Source organism: Oreochromis niloticus, linkage group LG4 (assembly GCF_001858045.2).
Source record: "Oreochromis niloticus isolate F11D_XX linkage group LG4, O_niloticus_UMD_NMBU, whole genome shotgun sequence".
NCBI classification, from domain to species: Eukaryota; Metazoa; Chordata; class Actinopteri; order Cichliformes; family Cichlidae; genus Oreochromis; species Oreochromis niloticus.
In genome coordinates, this window is record NC_031969.2 from 34313463 (window position 1) to 34330494 (window position 17032).

The following is a 17032-nucleotide window of genomic DNA, read 5'->3' on the forward strand; positions in this document are numbered from 1 at the left end:
GCCCCTTTGTGGTCGTCGGCCATATTATAGACCTACAGGAAGTTGGTCTCCAAAGTGACCTGAAGCTTCATCGGTTTGTTTTTATATCAAAAATCGTTCTTTACACTTTCAGGTACTTTTATTCTGAAAATCAGGACAAATTCCTACAGAATCGAGATCACATGACGTCGGTCCAATATGAAGAAACGAATGATGCTGAATAGCTTTGGTGCCCATTTCAACGTGTTACCATAACAACAGGAACTTGTTGTACCTCCAGTATGCCTGAACACAGGTGCCTACATTTTGACTCCACAGGCTGTACATAAAAGATGGAAGTACCCACAGTACTCTTGGACTATGGAGGCGTGACGACGGAGGGATGGCTCTGCCTGAGAGACTGTGGATCCGTGCGGCAGCGACCTGTCAGCAACACAAAAAATCCTGCTTCCTGCTCCTTCCTGACGCCGATGAGACCATCACGCCCAAAACAAACATCACGCTTTATTCAGGGAGGCCTGAAACCAGCGACTGAGACCACGAGCTAGTCAAGGTCACAGGTTTGTTCCTCTTCCTGTCAGGTGATTGCTGAGACTTTCCCGCCTTTCAGGCGATGACGACGAGCGTTAGACGGATATCGGCCAAGCGGGGTGTTTATGAATGGGCTGTGGTTTGGGGAGCTACATCTCTCTGCTCTCACTATTCCCATCATGCATTATTCAGGCAGAAACACAGGGAAGCATTTTGCAGGACGGCCTGTCGGCAGCTGAGCGCGAGCTGACCCAGAACTGAGGAGGAGAAGAAGACAGAAAGCGACATGTTTTCACCAGAAGGGAGAAGAAGAGTTGGAGGTCAGACGAACACGAAGTGATGCTTAAAGACATCAGAGATCCAGTCTGAGCTCCAGAACCTCAGCTGCTGTTTTTACTGCAGACGTCACTGAACATCCTTTAACATTCGATCCGCTGTAAGGTTTAAAGCAGCCACAGAAGATATCCACCTCTCTGCTTTCATGTAACCTAAAATACTCAGAGACCGTGTGGCTGCGCTCGTGTTTTAACTCTGTTAAAGTTCCTTGCTGTCCCGGTCTGACTGCAAACATTTAAAGCATCACTAACATTCAGGATCACTGTGATGTCACACAGTCTATCGTTCGATTGCTCTGGAAACTTAAACTCTGGAAACATTCAGACTTTTTCCCAGGTTTAGTTTTGAGGACTTTGGGATCCTGAATGTGGTGATGCTGTGATTGAGTCTTGGATCTGTTTACTAATGACAACCTTCGGCTTCGCGATCCTCTTTGGTGTCTTTTTTGGTTACTTCCTGGTTTACTTTGGCTTCCTTCCTCTCTGTTTGCTCTGTCTCTTTTTTTTTAGTTCATTCATGTTCAGCCTGACCTTGTTTCCTGTTTTATTTTGATAGGACATAAAGGTTTTCTGTTGTGTATCCTTTTCTACCCGTCAGCCCTCAGAGTGTATAAATAGTGAGTGACTGTGGTTCACGCTCCTCTTTGTTTTCCTCAGACTCCGTTTCATTTGTAGTTATTTCAGCTGTTTGGATTACGAGCTCGTTCCTTCAGATCTCACAGAGCGTGGACTCTGCTGATAGGTGACCCACAGTATAGATATCAGTAGTCAATACTTATGATGCAGCAATGATTCTGCGTCATGTAGCATCTGTGTGCTGGAAGAATTCTTAAGTTAACACAAACCAGATTTAAACTTTGTTTTTTTCAGAGATTTTTCTCAGATTTGTGGATTATAAACGTAATATTTGAATTTCTGCCCCTCCCTGTCTGACAAACTCCCAGGATGGATCTGAGAGTAGCTCTGCGGCGAGGGCGCGTTTGGTTGGGGTCACCCTGTAGACGCAGCGTTTCTTCGTTAGCCTGTATCGACATGTAACAGCACTGACTCTCAGGTAGAGCTGCGCCCACCCGTTCCCGTTCATTCATGTCTGCACAGCTCACGCCGACCGAAGGGTTTCACATGTCACTGCACACTCACAGTGTTTTCTACACACACTTACGGCAAGGCAGCCGAGGCTCGTCATCTCCTCCGAGGTTAACGTCACTTCATGCAGTTTAAACAGACTTCACAGCACGAGGGCGGGGATCAGAGGGAGCGACGGCGATGAAGGAGACAAAGACAGCGAGAGAGAGGGAGGAGAGGGCGGAGGAAAGGAAAAAGGAAAGGATGGAGAAACAGGAAAAGAACTTAAATCATGCAGCAACAAAAGAGAAAAACAGCGTGCAGACAGTCAGACAGCATGCAGAGCAAACAGAAAAGGTGCAAACATGAAGCCGCAGCTCAAAATGACTCAAAATCCCAGCATCCATCTGTTCTTCAAACAGACACAACACAAAAGGTTATAAATCATCTCCTCACAAACGGTCTTGCTCACACGGCTAAACAGGAGCGGGCTGCGTGCAGGTGCTACGAGGTCACAGCAGGTGGGTCCAGCTGATGACTTCACAGTCAGCTGTTCACAGTCAGCTGTTCGACACTAAAACGAGCTGCAGCACAAAGTCGCCGTTCAGCGCCTGTTTACGTTTCCTGCTGCTAGAACTTCCTCAGAGGCTCATTTTGCTCATGCACGGCGTTAACCAGCATCAAACTCCACATTACATAAACACAGGCAGTTTGCTACATCCTGATTGGCTCGTGCATGGAGACAGAAATGTCTCTGGACCTCTTCGACACCGAAGGAAACCTGACAGCAGGCGGCTTCTGCTCAGGAGGATTTCAGGGGTAAAAGGCGTGGACGGTGTCTCGCCAACAAAGAGCTAAAAAGGGGCGGAGCCCCTGAGGCGGAGACTCTGACGGCGCAGACGTAGCTGTCGGTGCCAGCGCTGACATTGAGTCATTGTTGCTGAGTCACAGCACGCCGTGTCGAGGTCGGGACTCGCCAAGCCTCGTGCTCTCAGACTGGAGACGCTCTTATCGTCCCCCACAGTGTCGGGACGAGTGACGGAGCGACGGAGGGGCGCGCTCAGTGGCGGTTTGCCAGCAGCGAGCTGCAGCACTCGTCAGCGAGCAGTTAATGGGATTAGAGGTCACTCTGAGGTCGGGGGTCAAGTTACTGAAGGGTTCTGACACGTGGAGAGCGTTTCAGGTCTGAGAGCGCCCGCCGATCGACCAGCACAACCTCACACAGCTGCTGTGGCGGAGGGATACGCTGCGACGCGGCTCTTCATACCTCCCTATATTTAACCAGTTCACGGTTCAGTCGCCTTCTGATGCTTGTTTTGTGATTTTTGAAGCTAATTTTTGACTTTTTTTAGCGACTTTACAAAAACGAAAGTCGTCACAGCTCGTTGTTAAACTCTCGTTTGTAGCGGCCACAGTAACATCACCCGCTGTGACATCACCCGAATCAATTCTGTCCGAGCTCCTTAGATAACAGACTCCTGCAGAACCGCAGATATCGCCACCTGCTGGTCACTGCATTAGTTTTACTCTGCGGCGATGGAGTCGGCACGTTATCGTTGTTTAGTGTCTGCTCTGCTGCCTCCACGTGTCCTGTCGGTGACACTGCAGCTTTCTGACGCTCTGGTTTCCAGAAAGAAGCTGAAACTGAGACGTTTGCGAGACGTCGCAGTGGCTCAGCGGCTCTTACTTTCGTCAGGGTTGGGTGCGGCCAGGATGGCGCTGTGCTGCTTCTTGACCTGCTCCACGTCCTCCGACAGCTTTTCTATACAGCCTCTGATCTCCTCCACCTGAACCAAAAACACACAAGAACAAAATCAGAGTGTTCAAACACGACAGGATCATTACTGAGGTTTTATTTCCCATCATGAGCTGGTTTTAGGGCCTCAGTCAGTGATAACATTAAACCTGATCACAGCTTGTTTAAGCCAGGCTTTAGTTAGCTTTAGTTTTTTTTAAAGCTTCTGTCGCCTGTTTCTGAAGATGTTTATGACTTTTACCTCACTGAATGTTTTCATATTGATGTTTATGTTCTGTTATTCTACTCTGGGACGTCCTGATGTCCACTGACTCTTTTAAGGGTGCACGCTCCGACTCGTGCAACTATTTTTAAATCCTAGAATTGCAACCACATAAGCTAGCGCAATAATTTTGTTTGCATATGAAACTGGAGGAGTTGTTCTTACATAACATGTATTCAGCTTGTCCCAGGTCGCAGGTTCCTTCCACAAATGGCTTTTTGCAAAAATCGCATAAAAAGCGCTGAAAACATCAAAAACATTATAATCCAGAAACACGCTTTGATCCGATCAGCTGTGTGTCTGCCACACAGGGCCGAAGGTTTACTGGTGCTTTGTGTATTCTCTGGGCAGCTTTTGTAAATTGTGAACAATAATATTTATATTTGTTTTTCCTGCAGTTTATAAAAATTCTTGAATCTCAAAAATGAAACTGAAGACACTCAGAATAAATTTCCTGTGGTTGGAAACGATTTTGTGCAACTTCTTTGCATTCACAGTTTTGAGGAATGAACCTCGAAATATGTGTAAAAAAACAGAAACGATTTTTAATTTTTTTGTTGTTTACTGCACTTTTTTTTCAATGTATGTCGTTATTATGAACTTAATGCAAACATGTTATTAAAATTTGGGATGTCACGGTTGTATTGATGTAAAGCAATGCTCCAAACAATGTCACTACAGCAGGTAAATATACAAAGGTCTGGCAGACTTGGTTCTACGGTGGACTTTAAAGGGTTAATGTGATTTTGCACGTCATTACTTCTTTGTCTGCTTTTGCTGATATTTTTGAACGCGGCGTGCAGCCTGAATCCTGAGCTCGCTCCATCGCAGCCAAAACATTTTGATTTCTGGGTTTTCGGTCGCATCTGCCTCAGAAGGAGACCTTTGTGTCTTTGTTTCACTGCAAACAGCGACCTCTACAGCTAAACCAGCAGTGGTCACATGACTGTCTGCTTTCACCTGAGCGCGCCGTCACGTCTCACCTGTTCGAAGAACTCGTCCATGAAGTGGTCCCTGTCCACCTGCACCACCTCCTCATCGTCGTCGCTGTCCTTAGCCTGCAAACAGGAAACATGATGTCATCAGTGTTGTGATGATGCTTCAGTGATGAAGACTGACGCTGAGGCCCACAGACGGACACACAGACAGAAACGAGCTGACATTCAGCTCTCAGCTCTGGAGGAGGGAAACCCGTCCATAAAAGCAAACAGGACGTTTCCAAGCAACCGCAGCACAGCATCACCACGCCAATGACCGAGAAAATACGTTTCAGTTTAAATATGACATTATTATGAAATAAAATTGAAAAATGATAAAATATTTAAAGAAATAATGAAATAAAAATTTAGAGACAGCAAATAAAAAATATTAAAATAAATTGAATACGACAAATATGACGTAATATTCTTTCAAATAAATACATTTAAAATTAAATAATAAATCATCATTTTAAGGAAGAAAGAGAAGAAACAAAATGTTAAAATAAAGTAAATTAACAAACATGTTAAAACATTAAAAATTCAAATAAAAATATTTTAAAAAATTAAAGAAAAACTAACACGGGAATAAAAGAGATAGAAAAATTAACAATACTATTGAAATATGTTTTCAGACAGAGTCCAGGATGAAGATGATGGAGCTGTTTCACAGATGAACGCAGGAACATTTTATTAAACTCGGATGTTTTCCATTTCGACTTTCACACAAAAGAGACGGAAAACTTAGCGGAGAGGTGGACAGGTGCTTCAGGCTGAAACAGGTGTTCAGTGCAGGTAAACAGTGTCCAGTTACACTGAATGGAATTCTGTTATTGTTAATACAGACGTGTGTGTGTGTGTGTGTGTGTGTGCCCGCTGACCGCAGACGACAAAAAGCACAATCCCTGATGTTCAGCAAACTCTCTGTAGATACCGGACACACGGACAGGTGGACAGGCTGAGGGCGGGGTCAGGTTACTGTATCTGTGAGGCCCATTCTTCACAATATGAAGCTCCGCCTCCATAAAACCATAAAAGCTAAAGGAAAATAAAAGAAGTGAACTTTGTTTGTGTGCCTGCTCAGTCAAATCTAAACCAGCGTTCAGCACGTCGTTAAAGCTCCATTAAACCCAACGACACCTGCAGTTCCTCTGACGTCCAGCAGAGGCAGCAGCGAGTCTGTCCCCATAGACTCCCATGTTAAAATAAACGTGTTTACAGCCTGACACACAAACTCTCCTGGTCTCTGACGATAAACTGACCCTTCATAACAACTGTAAGGCTGAAAGTTTGCAACATCAGGGGTGTGGCCTCTTTGACTGACAGGTGAATGCAAGTGATACACATCCATCTTTTATCTACAGTCTGTGTATACAAAATGGTACAAACTTTTAAAAAGTTGATGTTGTTTTTAAAACTCATCTTCCTCACTGATTATGAATCTCCACCATCAGGTTGAGCATAAACGTGATCACAGATGTCAGCTGAGAGCACCTGCAGCTCCCCCTGAAGGTCTGTGGTAGGACTGCAGAGGTGGTGTCCCTCTGCACCCTCTGTCCTCCCCCCTCCTTTTATCAGCACTATCAATTGTTTCTGCTGTAAACATGTACTCTGAGTCCCACTCAGGTGTCTCCACCTGGCTCCACTGCCCGCCCATAGAGGCTGTGGCAGCTTCCTCAGTCCATCCTGCCAACAGCTCTCACTGTGGGCGATGCTAATGATGTCAGCTAGCTGCAGGCCTGATGCTCATCTCAGCCTGAGCCAAAGACCCGAGGCCACGGCATCAACACACGCCGACACACCAGAGTGAGACAGCCAGACATCAGCATCGCTCTGTTCCCGGACCTGAACTCTCCCAGTGTCAGAACAGACTATCGACTGTAAATAAAAGACGGACGTATCCATGATGTCACCCGCTGGTTTGCAAAGGCTCGTCTGGAAGCTTCGAGCCGTACAATTCAGGCTGAACCGAAAAACCCAGCGTTAAACCACATGATCGTAGAGTAGCCCCGCCCACTCACAGGGTACTCCAACCCCCTGCTCTTCGGTCCATTGTGACTGACATTACCAAAATTAACTTAATGAGACAGCTGCTGCAGTGATGTAACACCTGGCCAGGTAAAGGTGCTGAAGCTGTTTCAGACACCCTCAGCGACACTGACATCACCGTCAGGTAATTCTCCTCACGTCTGAGTGAAGTGCTGCTGAGTGCACAGGTCACGTTTTACCTGCTTATAGATTGTTTAATTCACTTTTATTTCTTTAGCATCTTATACTGTCAGACCCTGCGATAATACACAGAAACCTGAACAGTCATGTGACCCCTGTGGGCAGGCACTTTGGCAACAGTAGGAAGGTAAATGGACTGATTCTTATATAGCGCTTTTCTGCTCTCCTGGAGTTCTCAAAGCACTCTATACAACACGCCACATTCACCCCATTCACACAAGCTCTCTATGCTTTTTGTCAGTGTTTTAATTAACTTACACATTCATACTCCGATGGGGTTAATATCTTGCCCAAGCATATTTGGCATGCAGACTGGGGGAGCCAGAAATCGAACCACCAACCTTCCGATCAGTAGACGACCTGCTCTACCTCCTGAGCTACAGCCACCCCGAGGAAAAACTGTTAAAAGGAAAAACTCCCTTTTTACAGGAAGAAACCTCCGGCAGAACCAGGCTTAGGGAGGGGCGGGGCGGGGCCATCTGCTGCGACTGGTTCAGACTGAGGGGGAAGAAGACAGGACAAGGACATGCTGACTTGCTGACCAATCACGGTGCACTATGTTCTTCTTCCTTGCTCTAAAAACCTCGGTAGTCTGGCCTCCTGCAGAGCGGACGAAGACACACAACTTCCTCCAACAGTTACTCGAACACTGGCTTTGTGTTTAATGGGACGGCCGACGGTTTAAGAAGATGTAAATGTGTCTGTTTGGGGCCAAGAACTTCTGGAAGCTCTCACTTCCTTTTAGATCATGCAGTTAAAATCACTGATCATGGATTCCTGCAGCGTGTGCTAAGCATGTTACTTTGTGCATATCTGACGTGAATTCATGGCGATGAGGCTATGAACTCATTGCAGCACCTCATCTGTCACGTATGGGGCCATCCTCTGCGGTTTGTAAAGCCGGACTCTGTGCAGGAAAAAGGAAAAGCTTCAGATTGAACGTACAAGCGTCTGTTCATGACCCGCACAGCACCAACTCCATCTTGCAGATGGTTCGTTATTCCCGATCCCCCCGGCAAAAAACACCACGTCTGAAACTGGGTCGCTCTACTTTGTCAAGAAAAAAACACTACAAGAGGAAAAATAATAAAAATAATAAAGTGAGCATCTGCAGGCAGAAATGAGTTCATTCATCGCTTCAGCGCGGAGCCGATCGACCAGGAGACGAATTTCTCCTGAGCTCTTGTTGGTTCCTCCTGATAACGAGTCGCCGGCCTTCAGGGCGAATGTTGGACACGATGCACCAATTTCATGTTTTTAAAACCCGTAAACGTCGCTGTCATCTCGCCTACGGCTGCAGTAAGGTTGTTAAAATCACTGCGTTCTTAGTACAGTCCCTAAAATCATCTGATTCTTCCAGCAACGAATTTCATCAGAATGGTTTCACTGCTCTGGTCCAGAACGACTGTTTCAGGTTTTCAGATCCAGGTCAGGGTTGAGGGTCTGTGGATGTTCAGTACAGATGTGTACGTGTCAGACGAGGTCCCTGAAGGCACCGCAGGGCGCCTCCCTGTGGAAATCTTCCACCGAGGATGTGACAGCAGAGAACTCGCTGACCTTCAAACACACCCAGGAGATAGATGCCCCACCCCTCCACACACACACACACACACACACGCACACACAAAGCTAAGATCAAATCTGAAACAAATAATACATAAAATACAAAATTACATGAAGATAATCAAATTTTAAACTGGCTGTTAGATTACAGATTTTAAACATGAGCCAGATTAAGTAATTACACAAAACTTTCTGAAATCTATCAAAGAAAATGATCCTGTAAGATTAAATGTTTAATTCCACCTTAAAAATATGTTTTATATAATAACTCAGCCAGTCTGAAAACAGCTCCATCAGTAGCCAATCAACATCATCCCTGCCTCCAAAACCAGCCAATCAGAGTCTGTTCCCTCACTGCTGTTCCTCCACAGAGCGTCCGCCTCACCATCCAGTTTAGAAATGCACACACACACACACAGAGTGAGAGGTCAAAGGTCAGGGGGTGATGGAAGTTAATGGACAGAGTTTGATTAATAATTGATCAGTGAAACATTCTCAGCTTGCAGGTCTGCGTGTGACCCGGTCAGGACGTCAGAGGACGTGAAGGCCCTGACGGTAAATGCTGATCTGAGACCAGCAGGAAGAGGCGGGAGATGCGGCGCTGTGATGGCGGTATAAATGTTTAATCAGCTCTGCAGCATCGCTTCTGCTCTCGTCCAGGTCGCGAACTTCTCAGATGACCTGACGAGGGCGCTGTAGCAGAAACCTGCCTGTGCTGGGTGGGTCTGCACAGGTTGATCCAGGAAATAGCCACAGCCGCACCTACACCGTCCCCTCTGGTGTCTGCACTGACACAGCCGAGCCAGAAACAACAGAGAGCAGTTGATTGGAAGCTTGGGGGCGGGGCGGGGGGCGTGTTCTTATGTGTGTTCAGTCTGACATCACACAGACACTAAAAACAACCAAACAACTGAAGCACCCCCGTTTCTCACATGAATGAATGAGCCGATCGGCAGTTACTGGTTTTCACTCATGGATGGGCACAGCGTTTGGTCACTGCTCAGGTGGGAGGAGCCAAATACGCTGGGGGTTTTTTCTGTTAGATTATGTAAATAAAGTTTTTGAGCTGTTTCATTTTTAATCAGATTCGATTCGATGTCATGTCCATCTTTTATATACAGTCTGTGCTCCCCCCTCAGCAGGATATGCGAGGATGCTTCAGGGTGTTTCCACATTAGCATTAGACGACCTGCAGGACCCCGGCGAGAGCGGCGCGAGGAGCTAAGGTGGGTCTTCGATGCCTTGAAACTGGAATGTCGGGCTGTGAGTCAGGATAATCCCGCGCTGAGGGGTTGGCGGGTAAAATCTGGGTGAAGGAACCTTTTAATCAGATGAAATCCAGCACTCAGTTTCTCTGCAGGGTCTCAGCTCTGAGTGTAACAAGGAGGCCGGCCCTGACTAATATCTGAACACTGTTACATAACAGCAGAGGCTGAGACACACTCGGCTGTTTTCTCCTTATCCAACCATCTGAGGAGGAGGAGGAGGAGGAGGACGAGGCATCAGAGCACAGAGAGAGAAAAGAAAATCAGTGAAGAGGCTGAAGTTCCTAAAAATAAAAAAACTGCACAAAATGCCGACCTTCACGTTTCGGTGTCGGCTCGGCTGTGATCGTGTTCTTTGGGTTTCCTTGAGTTCATTTCATACATTAGCAGGATTCTGTTTATTAGTGATTCATTACATAACATCGTGTTATGTCATAAAGCCTTCAATAAAAAATAAAATGGACAAATGTGAAATATACACACACGTATACAAAATCAAATATTTAAATAAAACAGACAGCGATCACGTGACACACATCCACATCAAACATGACGTTTACGCAGGGTCGTTTATTTTTGAGTACGAACAGAAACAAGGTGAAATGAAGATGATGAAGAGGAGTCAGACCAGTGAAGAACAGGAGGTGAGCGTGTGGCGGCCGCTAACATGTCGGCGTGTTCACAGTTTGTCACATGTAAACACAGAAACACGTTTCCGTGGTTTCGGAGGACAGTCAGGTGTTCCACATCATTGTCTGCAGCCTTAGATACGTCGACCTTTGACCTCAGCCACCTGACACATCCAGGATTATTGCAGCTTGCCGCCATCCCAAAATGATCTGTTTTGAAGAAACGAGCCCAGCTGTAGGTCAAGTCTCGATCTGCGTCAGACCCCAAATATAATAAATCTACGTTCAACTTTCCCATAATGCACTGCACACGTGACATGGATTACACCAACAAACCGAAGTGAACCGGAATGAGCTTGACTTGCTCGCGATCGATAAAACGTGTTTAAAATGACACATATGGATAAATAATCCAGCTTTAAAGCTTAAAGCTCGACCAGCTGGGTTTACATGACCGCAGAGAGGAGCACCTGATTGGTCTGTTAGGGATTGATCATTAAATCCGTTTTGAATTGTAATCCATTAATCGAGCAGTGTTTTCACTTCACTGGTTTCTGTCGAGTTCTTTTCTACTCTGAGCTCCAACATGCCTCCTTCACACATACAAGCACTTTTCACTACACTTAATCTAACATTCACACTCCAGTGCATGCAGACAGGGATCGAACCAGCAACTTTCCGGTCAGTAGGTGACCTGCTCCATCCCCCTCCCCCTTTTTAGTGGAAACACAACATCTTTTCCCCCTTTGGCCTCAGAAGGTTCATCTGAACTCAGGATCATGAAGAGTCCATGTCGCCCCTCCCTGAGCCTGGTTCTGTTCTGCTTCTCTAAGCACTTGAGGCGACTGTTGTTGTGATTTGATAAAACTGAATTGAATATTGTGCAAAAATAATCCATCTTAACATTCAGTCGAACATTAAATAATTTCATAAGTAAACTTTGTTCGTCATGTTTGATGAATAAAAAAACAAACAAATGTTCGACTTTGATCCCCGCCTCCAAACGAGTCGGATAAATGAAGTTCAGATCTCGGCTCATGATGTCACAGTTTGAATAAATCCCAACAGCACAGTCAGCGAGCGGCTCCTCGCTCATCATATTTTTATTATACTGTACAGACGTCCACACGTAGACGAACACGCACACGTGTGTGTGTGTTTACGGCCAAGTGAATGTGATTAACATGAGCGAGCGAACACAAAGCCCGCGGCTCTGCAGGGAGGAAGACGAGAGAGCGAGGAGACGAAGAGGAGGCGCAGAGAGGTGGTGGATGACGTGGGGGAGGGGAGGAAGAGGAGGGTGATGGTGAAGAGAGCAGAGACCGCGGGGTGGGGGAGGGGGGCGAGGACAGGAGCTCTGCAGCTGTAAATGCATCCAATATCTGTATGATTCTGACCACATGACCTCATGTCAGCGCCTCCACCTGTCAGGTCGAGTAATAACGAGGAAACAGACGTCTCGTAACAACAAACACTTTGTAACAATAACAGTAATCAGTAATCTGTTTTCCTTAATGAGAAACATTTTCATTATGTCAGGATCCATTTCTTGGTTTTAGTAACGAGCCGTTATTAATAAACATAATGAGACTGTTTGTGTATGCATGTTTTATTCTTTATCACCTTTTAATGAGGATTTATTTATCCCAGATATCCCAAACCTGGGATAAATAAAACTTTTAAAGTCTTTTCTTCTTTGTATTTCTTCCTTTTCTTATTTGCTTTCCTTTCTTCCATTCCTCCTTTCCCCTCCCCTCCCTCCCCTCCCCTCCCCCTCCTCTTCCTCTCATGTCATGCAGACTTAAATCAGGACGCTGACCTCAGGTGTCAGAGTGATGCCAGCAGAGTGTGCGTTTGTGTGTTTGCACGCATGAATAAACACTCTATGTGTGTGTGTGTGCATGTTAGCAGTAAACCATGCCAGCAGTGAGCCACGTTACCCACAATCCCCTGGGATCTCTGGCGCTACCCAGAGTCCATCTGTGCTCCGTGTGACCGCTTGCGTTCCCCCACAAACCGACTTCATCCGATTTTTAAAACCTGAAAAGCTCCTTTAATCGTTCACTTTCAGAGCTGAGGCGCTGATTCAGCAGCAGACGCTCAGATTTCAGAGCTTCTCATCAGCACACGAACGCAGCGCTGCACACAGGGCTGCACACAGGGCTGCAAATGTTTTCAGTCTGAAGATTAAAACCAAATAAAAAAGCTGCTTAAACATTTGGATATTCTGACCTTTTCATTCGCACAGATGAAATTTATGTGATTCTTCAGTTTATCTGTTCAAAGTGTTTAAAGTGAACTTTACAATGACACATTTTGCTGTAATAATAATTCACAGCTCATTGAACAGGCAGGACCAGGAAGCTGGAGGCTGTAGATCGACACTGGCTCAGAGAACAGAGACAACGGTCCAGATCCTCCGTCATCGAGTTTGGACAATAAAGTTTTTCCCTCAGGTTGGCATTCATGCGTCTCCTCCAAACATCTCTGTTTGTGTCCAAGTATGAAAAAAAAATCGATTTCTTTGATTTTCTCATGTTAGTCTGAACTAGAGATGGCACGATACCACTTTATGTCCGATACCGACATAATTTGGATATCTGCCGATACTGATATAAAGCCGATATAGCGTATTTTATAATCAATGAAACGTTTTTTTTTTAATATCTTGCTACATTTTGTATAAGTTCATCCTCAAGTTTAAATAAACAACAACACTAAAGCTATTCTGTTATACCTGTATGTAAAAAATACACTGCACCCAAAATATTTCATAGTTCAGCAAAACTGATCAATCTAATAAACTTAAACCTGCTCCATCCTCCCTATTCTGGTATTTTAAAGAGTATTTAGCAGAAATATTAAACAACCTAACTAACAGGGTTGCAAACTCCCAGCAAAAAAAAAAAAAATAGGGAACCACCCCCCACCCTCCACCTCATGATGTTCAATTGACGTAATCAACTTTAATTTAATGCACATGTAAAATGAAAAAAAAAATGCACAGAAATCAATCATTCAACATCTTTCTTCTACAGAATTGCAGACTGCACAGATGGTACCTTCACAAAGGATAAAGTACTATAGCTTACTAGGCTATATTAGACTTAACAGTTACTATATACAGTAATGGACTTCTATACATTTTACATCAGATTAAAACTTTGGGTGTAAGATTCAGATAATTATTTATTAAAAGCTAGACATTTTAAATGAGAATAAGAAAGAAAAGTATGTCTTTGTGCCCCCTTTTCCCTGTTAATGCCCTATCGGCCCCCCTGGCTACACTTTGCTAGATCCGCCCCTGCACAGTTACCAGCCGTCAGCTACGTAGAAAAGGATCCTGGTGTAGAAAGTAATATTAAATACATTCTAACAACAGCTTATCAAGCTTAAACGTGCTGCTGTTGTTCAGCCGCTGGTTTCCTCTTTCTGGTGCAAAGTGGGCCAAAAACAAAGAAGAGAGACGGACTCGCGACAGAAAAGCCGATCAGCTGATCATTGATCAGTTTCATGATTGAAGTAGCAGCAGGAGAGAGGGAGAGAGAGGCAGTCGCTCCATATATCGGTTGTTAAGCTTAACGTGGGAACGCTTTACAAACATTCAGAGATGAACTTACACACTTGCTTTACTTCTCTCTGGGATAACTTCCTCTGAGATGAAATGCTGGTTTGGTAGCGAGGCTACAAATACACACAGCCGCTCTATCACGTGACGCACACTGCTCCGACGTGCTACGTTATGAGCCGAGTTACGCCGTGTTGCAAGTTTTGTGAGGTGATTTTGTGATATTTAATTGATCGGATTACATTTTTTATTTTTCTCCGATATCCGATCCAGTAATTTAGGTCAGTATCGGACCGATACCGATACGTAATATCTCCGTGAATCGCTACCTTATCGTGGTGGAGGGGTTTGTGTGTCCCAGGGATCCCAGGGGCTATGTTGTCTGGGGGCTTTTGCCCCCTGGTAGGGTCTCCCATGGCAAATTGGTCCTGGGTGAGGGACCAGACAAAGAGCGATTCAGAAGACCCTTATGAAGAAAACATCGAGGGAACAGTTTACCCTGCCCGGGATAGGGTTACCGGGGCCCCGCCCTGGAGCCAGGCCCGGGGAGGGTGCCCGAGGGCGAGCGTCTGGTGGCCGGGCCTTAGTCCATGGGGCCCGGCCGGGCACAGCCCGAAGAGGAGACATGGGCCCATCCTCCCGCAGGCCCACCACCCGCAGGAGGCGCCATAGGGGTCGGGTGCATTGTGTGCTGGGCGGCAGCCAGGAGCAGAGGCCCTGGCGGACTGATCCCCGGCTGCCAAGACTGGCAATAGGGACATGGAATGTCACCTCTCTGGTGGGGAAGGAGCCTGAGTTAGTGCGTGAGGTTGAGAGGTACCGGCTAGATATAGTCGGGCTCACCTCTACGCATGGCTTGGGCTCTGGAACCAGTCTCCTAGAGAGGGGCTGGACTCTGTCTCAGTCTGGAGTTGCCCCTAGTGAGAGGCGGCGGGCTGGGGTGGGTATTCTTATATCCCTCGGCTTGCTGCCGGTACGTTGGGGTTTTTCCCGGTGGATGAGAGGGTTTGTTCCCTGCGCCTTAGGGTCAGGGAAAGGGTCCTGACTGTCATCTGCGCTTATGCGCCGAGTGGCAGTTCAGAGTACCCAGCCTTCTTAGAGTCCCTCGGGGGGTGCTGGAAGGTGCCCCACCGGGAGACTCTGTTGTCCTGCTGGGAGACTTCAATGCTCACGTGGGTAACAACAGCGAGACCTGGAGGGGTGTGATTGGGAGGAACGGCCTCCCTGATCTGAATCCGAGCGGTGTTTTGTTATTGGACTTCTGTGCAAATCACAGTTTGGCCATAACGAACACCTTGTTCGAACATAAGAGTGTCCATAAGTGCACGTGGCACCAGGACGCTCTAGGCCGCAGGTCGATGATCGATTTTGTAATTGTATCACCAGACCTGCGACCATATGTTCTGGACACTCGGGTAAAGAGAGGGGCTGAGCTGTCAACTGATCACCACCTGGTGGTGAGTTGGATCAGGTGGCGGGGGAGGACGCTGGACAGACCCGGTGCACCTAAACGCGTAGTGAGGGTGTGCTGGGAACGTCTAGCAGAGGCCCCAGTCCACGAGATCTTCAACGCACACCTCCGGCAGAGCTTCAACAGCATTCCGAGGGAGACTGGGGACATTGAGTCCGAATGGACCATGTTCAGCGTCTCCATCGCCGAAGCTGCTGCATTGAGCTGCGGCCGCAAGGTGGTTGGTGCCTGCCGTGGTGGTAATCCCCGAACCAAATGGTGGACACCAGAGGTGAAGGGAGCCACCAAGCTGAAGAAGGAGTCCTATCGGGCTTGGTTAGCCTGTGGGACTCCGGAGGCAGCCGACAGGTATCGACAGGCCAAGCGGAATGCGGCTCGGGCAGTGGCTGAAGCAAAAACTCGGGTGTGGGAGGAGTTCGGAGAGGCCATGGAAAAAGACTTTCGGACTGCCACGAAGAGATTCTGGCAAACCGTCAGGCGTCTCAGGAGGGGAAAGCGGTGCTCTACCTGCACTGTGTATAGTGCTGGCGGAGCGCTGCTGACGTCGACTGAGAAAATTGTCAGGCGGTGGAAGGAATACTTCGAGGACCTCCTTAATCCCACTGACACGTCTTCCGAGGAGGAAGCAGAGTCTGGGGATGAGGGGAGTGACCCGCCAATTTCCGGGGGCGAGGTCACTGAGGCAGTTAAACAACTCCTTGGTGGCAGAGCCCCTGGTGTTGATGAGGTCCGCCCCGAGTTCCTGAAGGCTCTGGATGTTGTAGGGCTGTCCTGGTTGACACGCCTCTACAATGTTGCGTGGAGATCAGGGGCAGTACCCCTGGACTGGCAGACCGGGGTGGTGGTCCCCATCTTTAAGAGGGGAGACCGGAGGGTGTGTTCCAACTACAGGGGGATCACACTCCTCAGCCTCCCTGGGAAAGTCTATGCCAGGGTGCTGGAAAGGAGAGTTCATCCGTTAGTCGAACCTCGGATACAGGAGGAACAATGCGGTTTTCGTCCTGGTCGCGGAACACTGGACCAGCTCTTTATCCTCTCAAGGATACTTGAGGGTGCATGGGAGTTTGCCCAACCAGTCTACATGTGTTTTGTGGACTTGGAGAAGGCATTCGACCGTGTCCCTCGGGGTGTCCTGTGGGAGGTGTTGCGGGAGTATGGGGTGTCTGGCCCATTGCTACGGGCCATTCGATCCCTGTACAACCGTTGCAAGAGTTTGGTTCGCATTGCCGGCAATAAGTCGGACTTGTTCCCGGTGGGTGATGGGCTCCGCCAGGGCTGCCCTTTGTCACCAGTTCTGTTCATAATTTTTATGGACAGGATTTCTAGGCGCAGCCAAGTGGCGGAGGGCTTTCACTTCGGTGGCCTCAGAATCTCATCTCTGCTTTTTGCGGATGATGTGGTT

General features: G+C 47.2%; 1 protein-coding gene across 1 annotated transcript in view; it reads right to left on the reverse strand.

The window, feature by feature from the left end:
* Positions 1-17032, reverse strand: part of stx1b (syntaxin 1B) — a 53517-nt gene that overhangs the window by 14580 nt on the left and 21905 nt on the right. The window contains exons 2-3 of the mRNA XM_005469157.4: positions 4912-4986; positions 3598-3697 (exon numbers count right to left, since the gene is read on the reverse strand). Coding sequence (XP_005469214.1) covers positions 3598-3697; positions 4912-4986 — 175 coding nt within the window. The remainder of the gene's footprint in view (positions 1-3597; positions 3698-4911; positions 4987-17032) is intronic.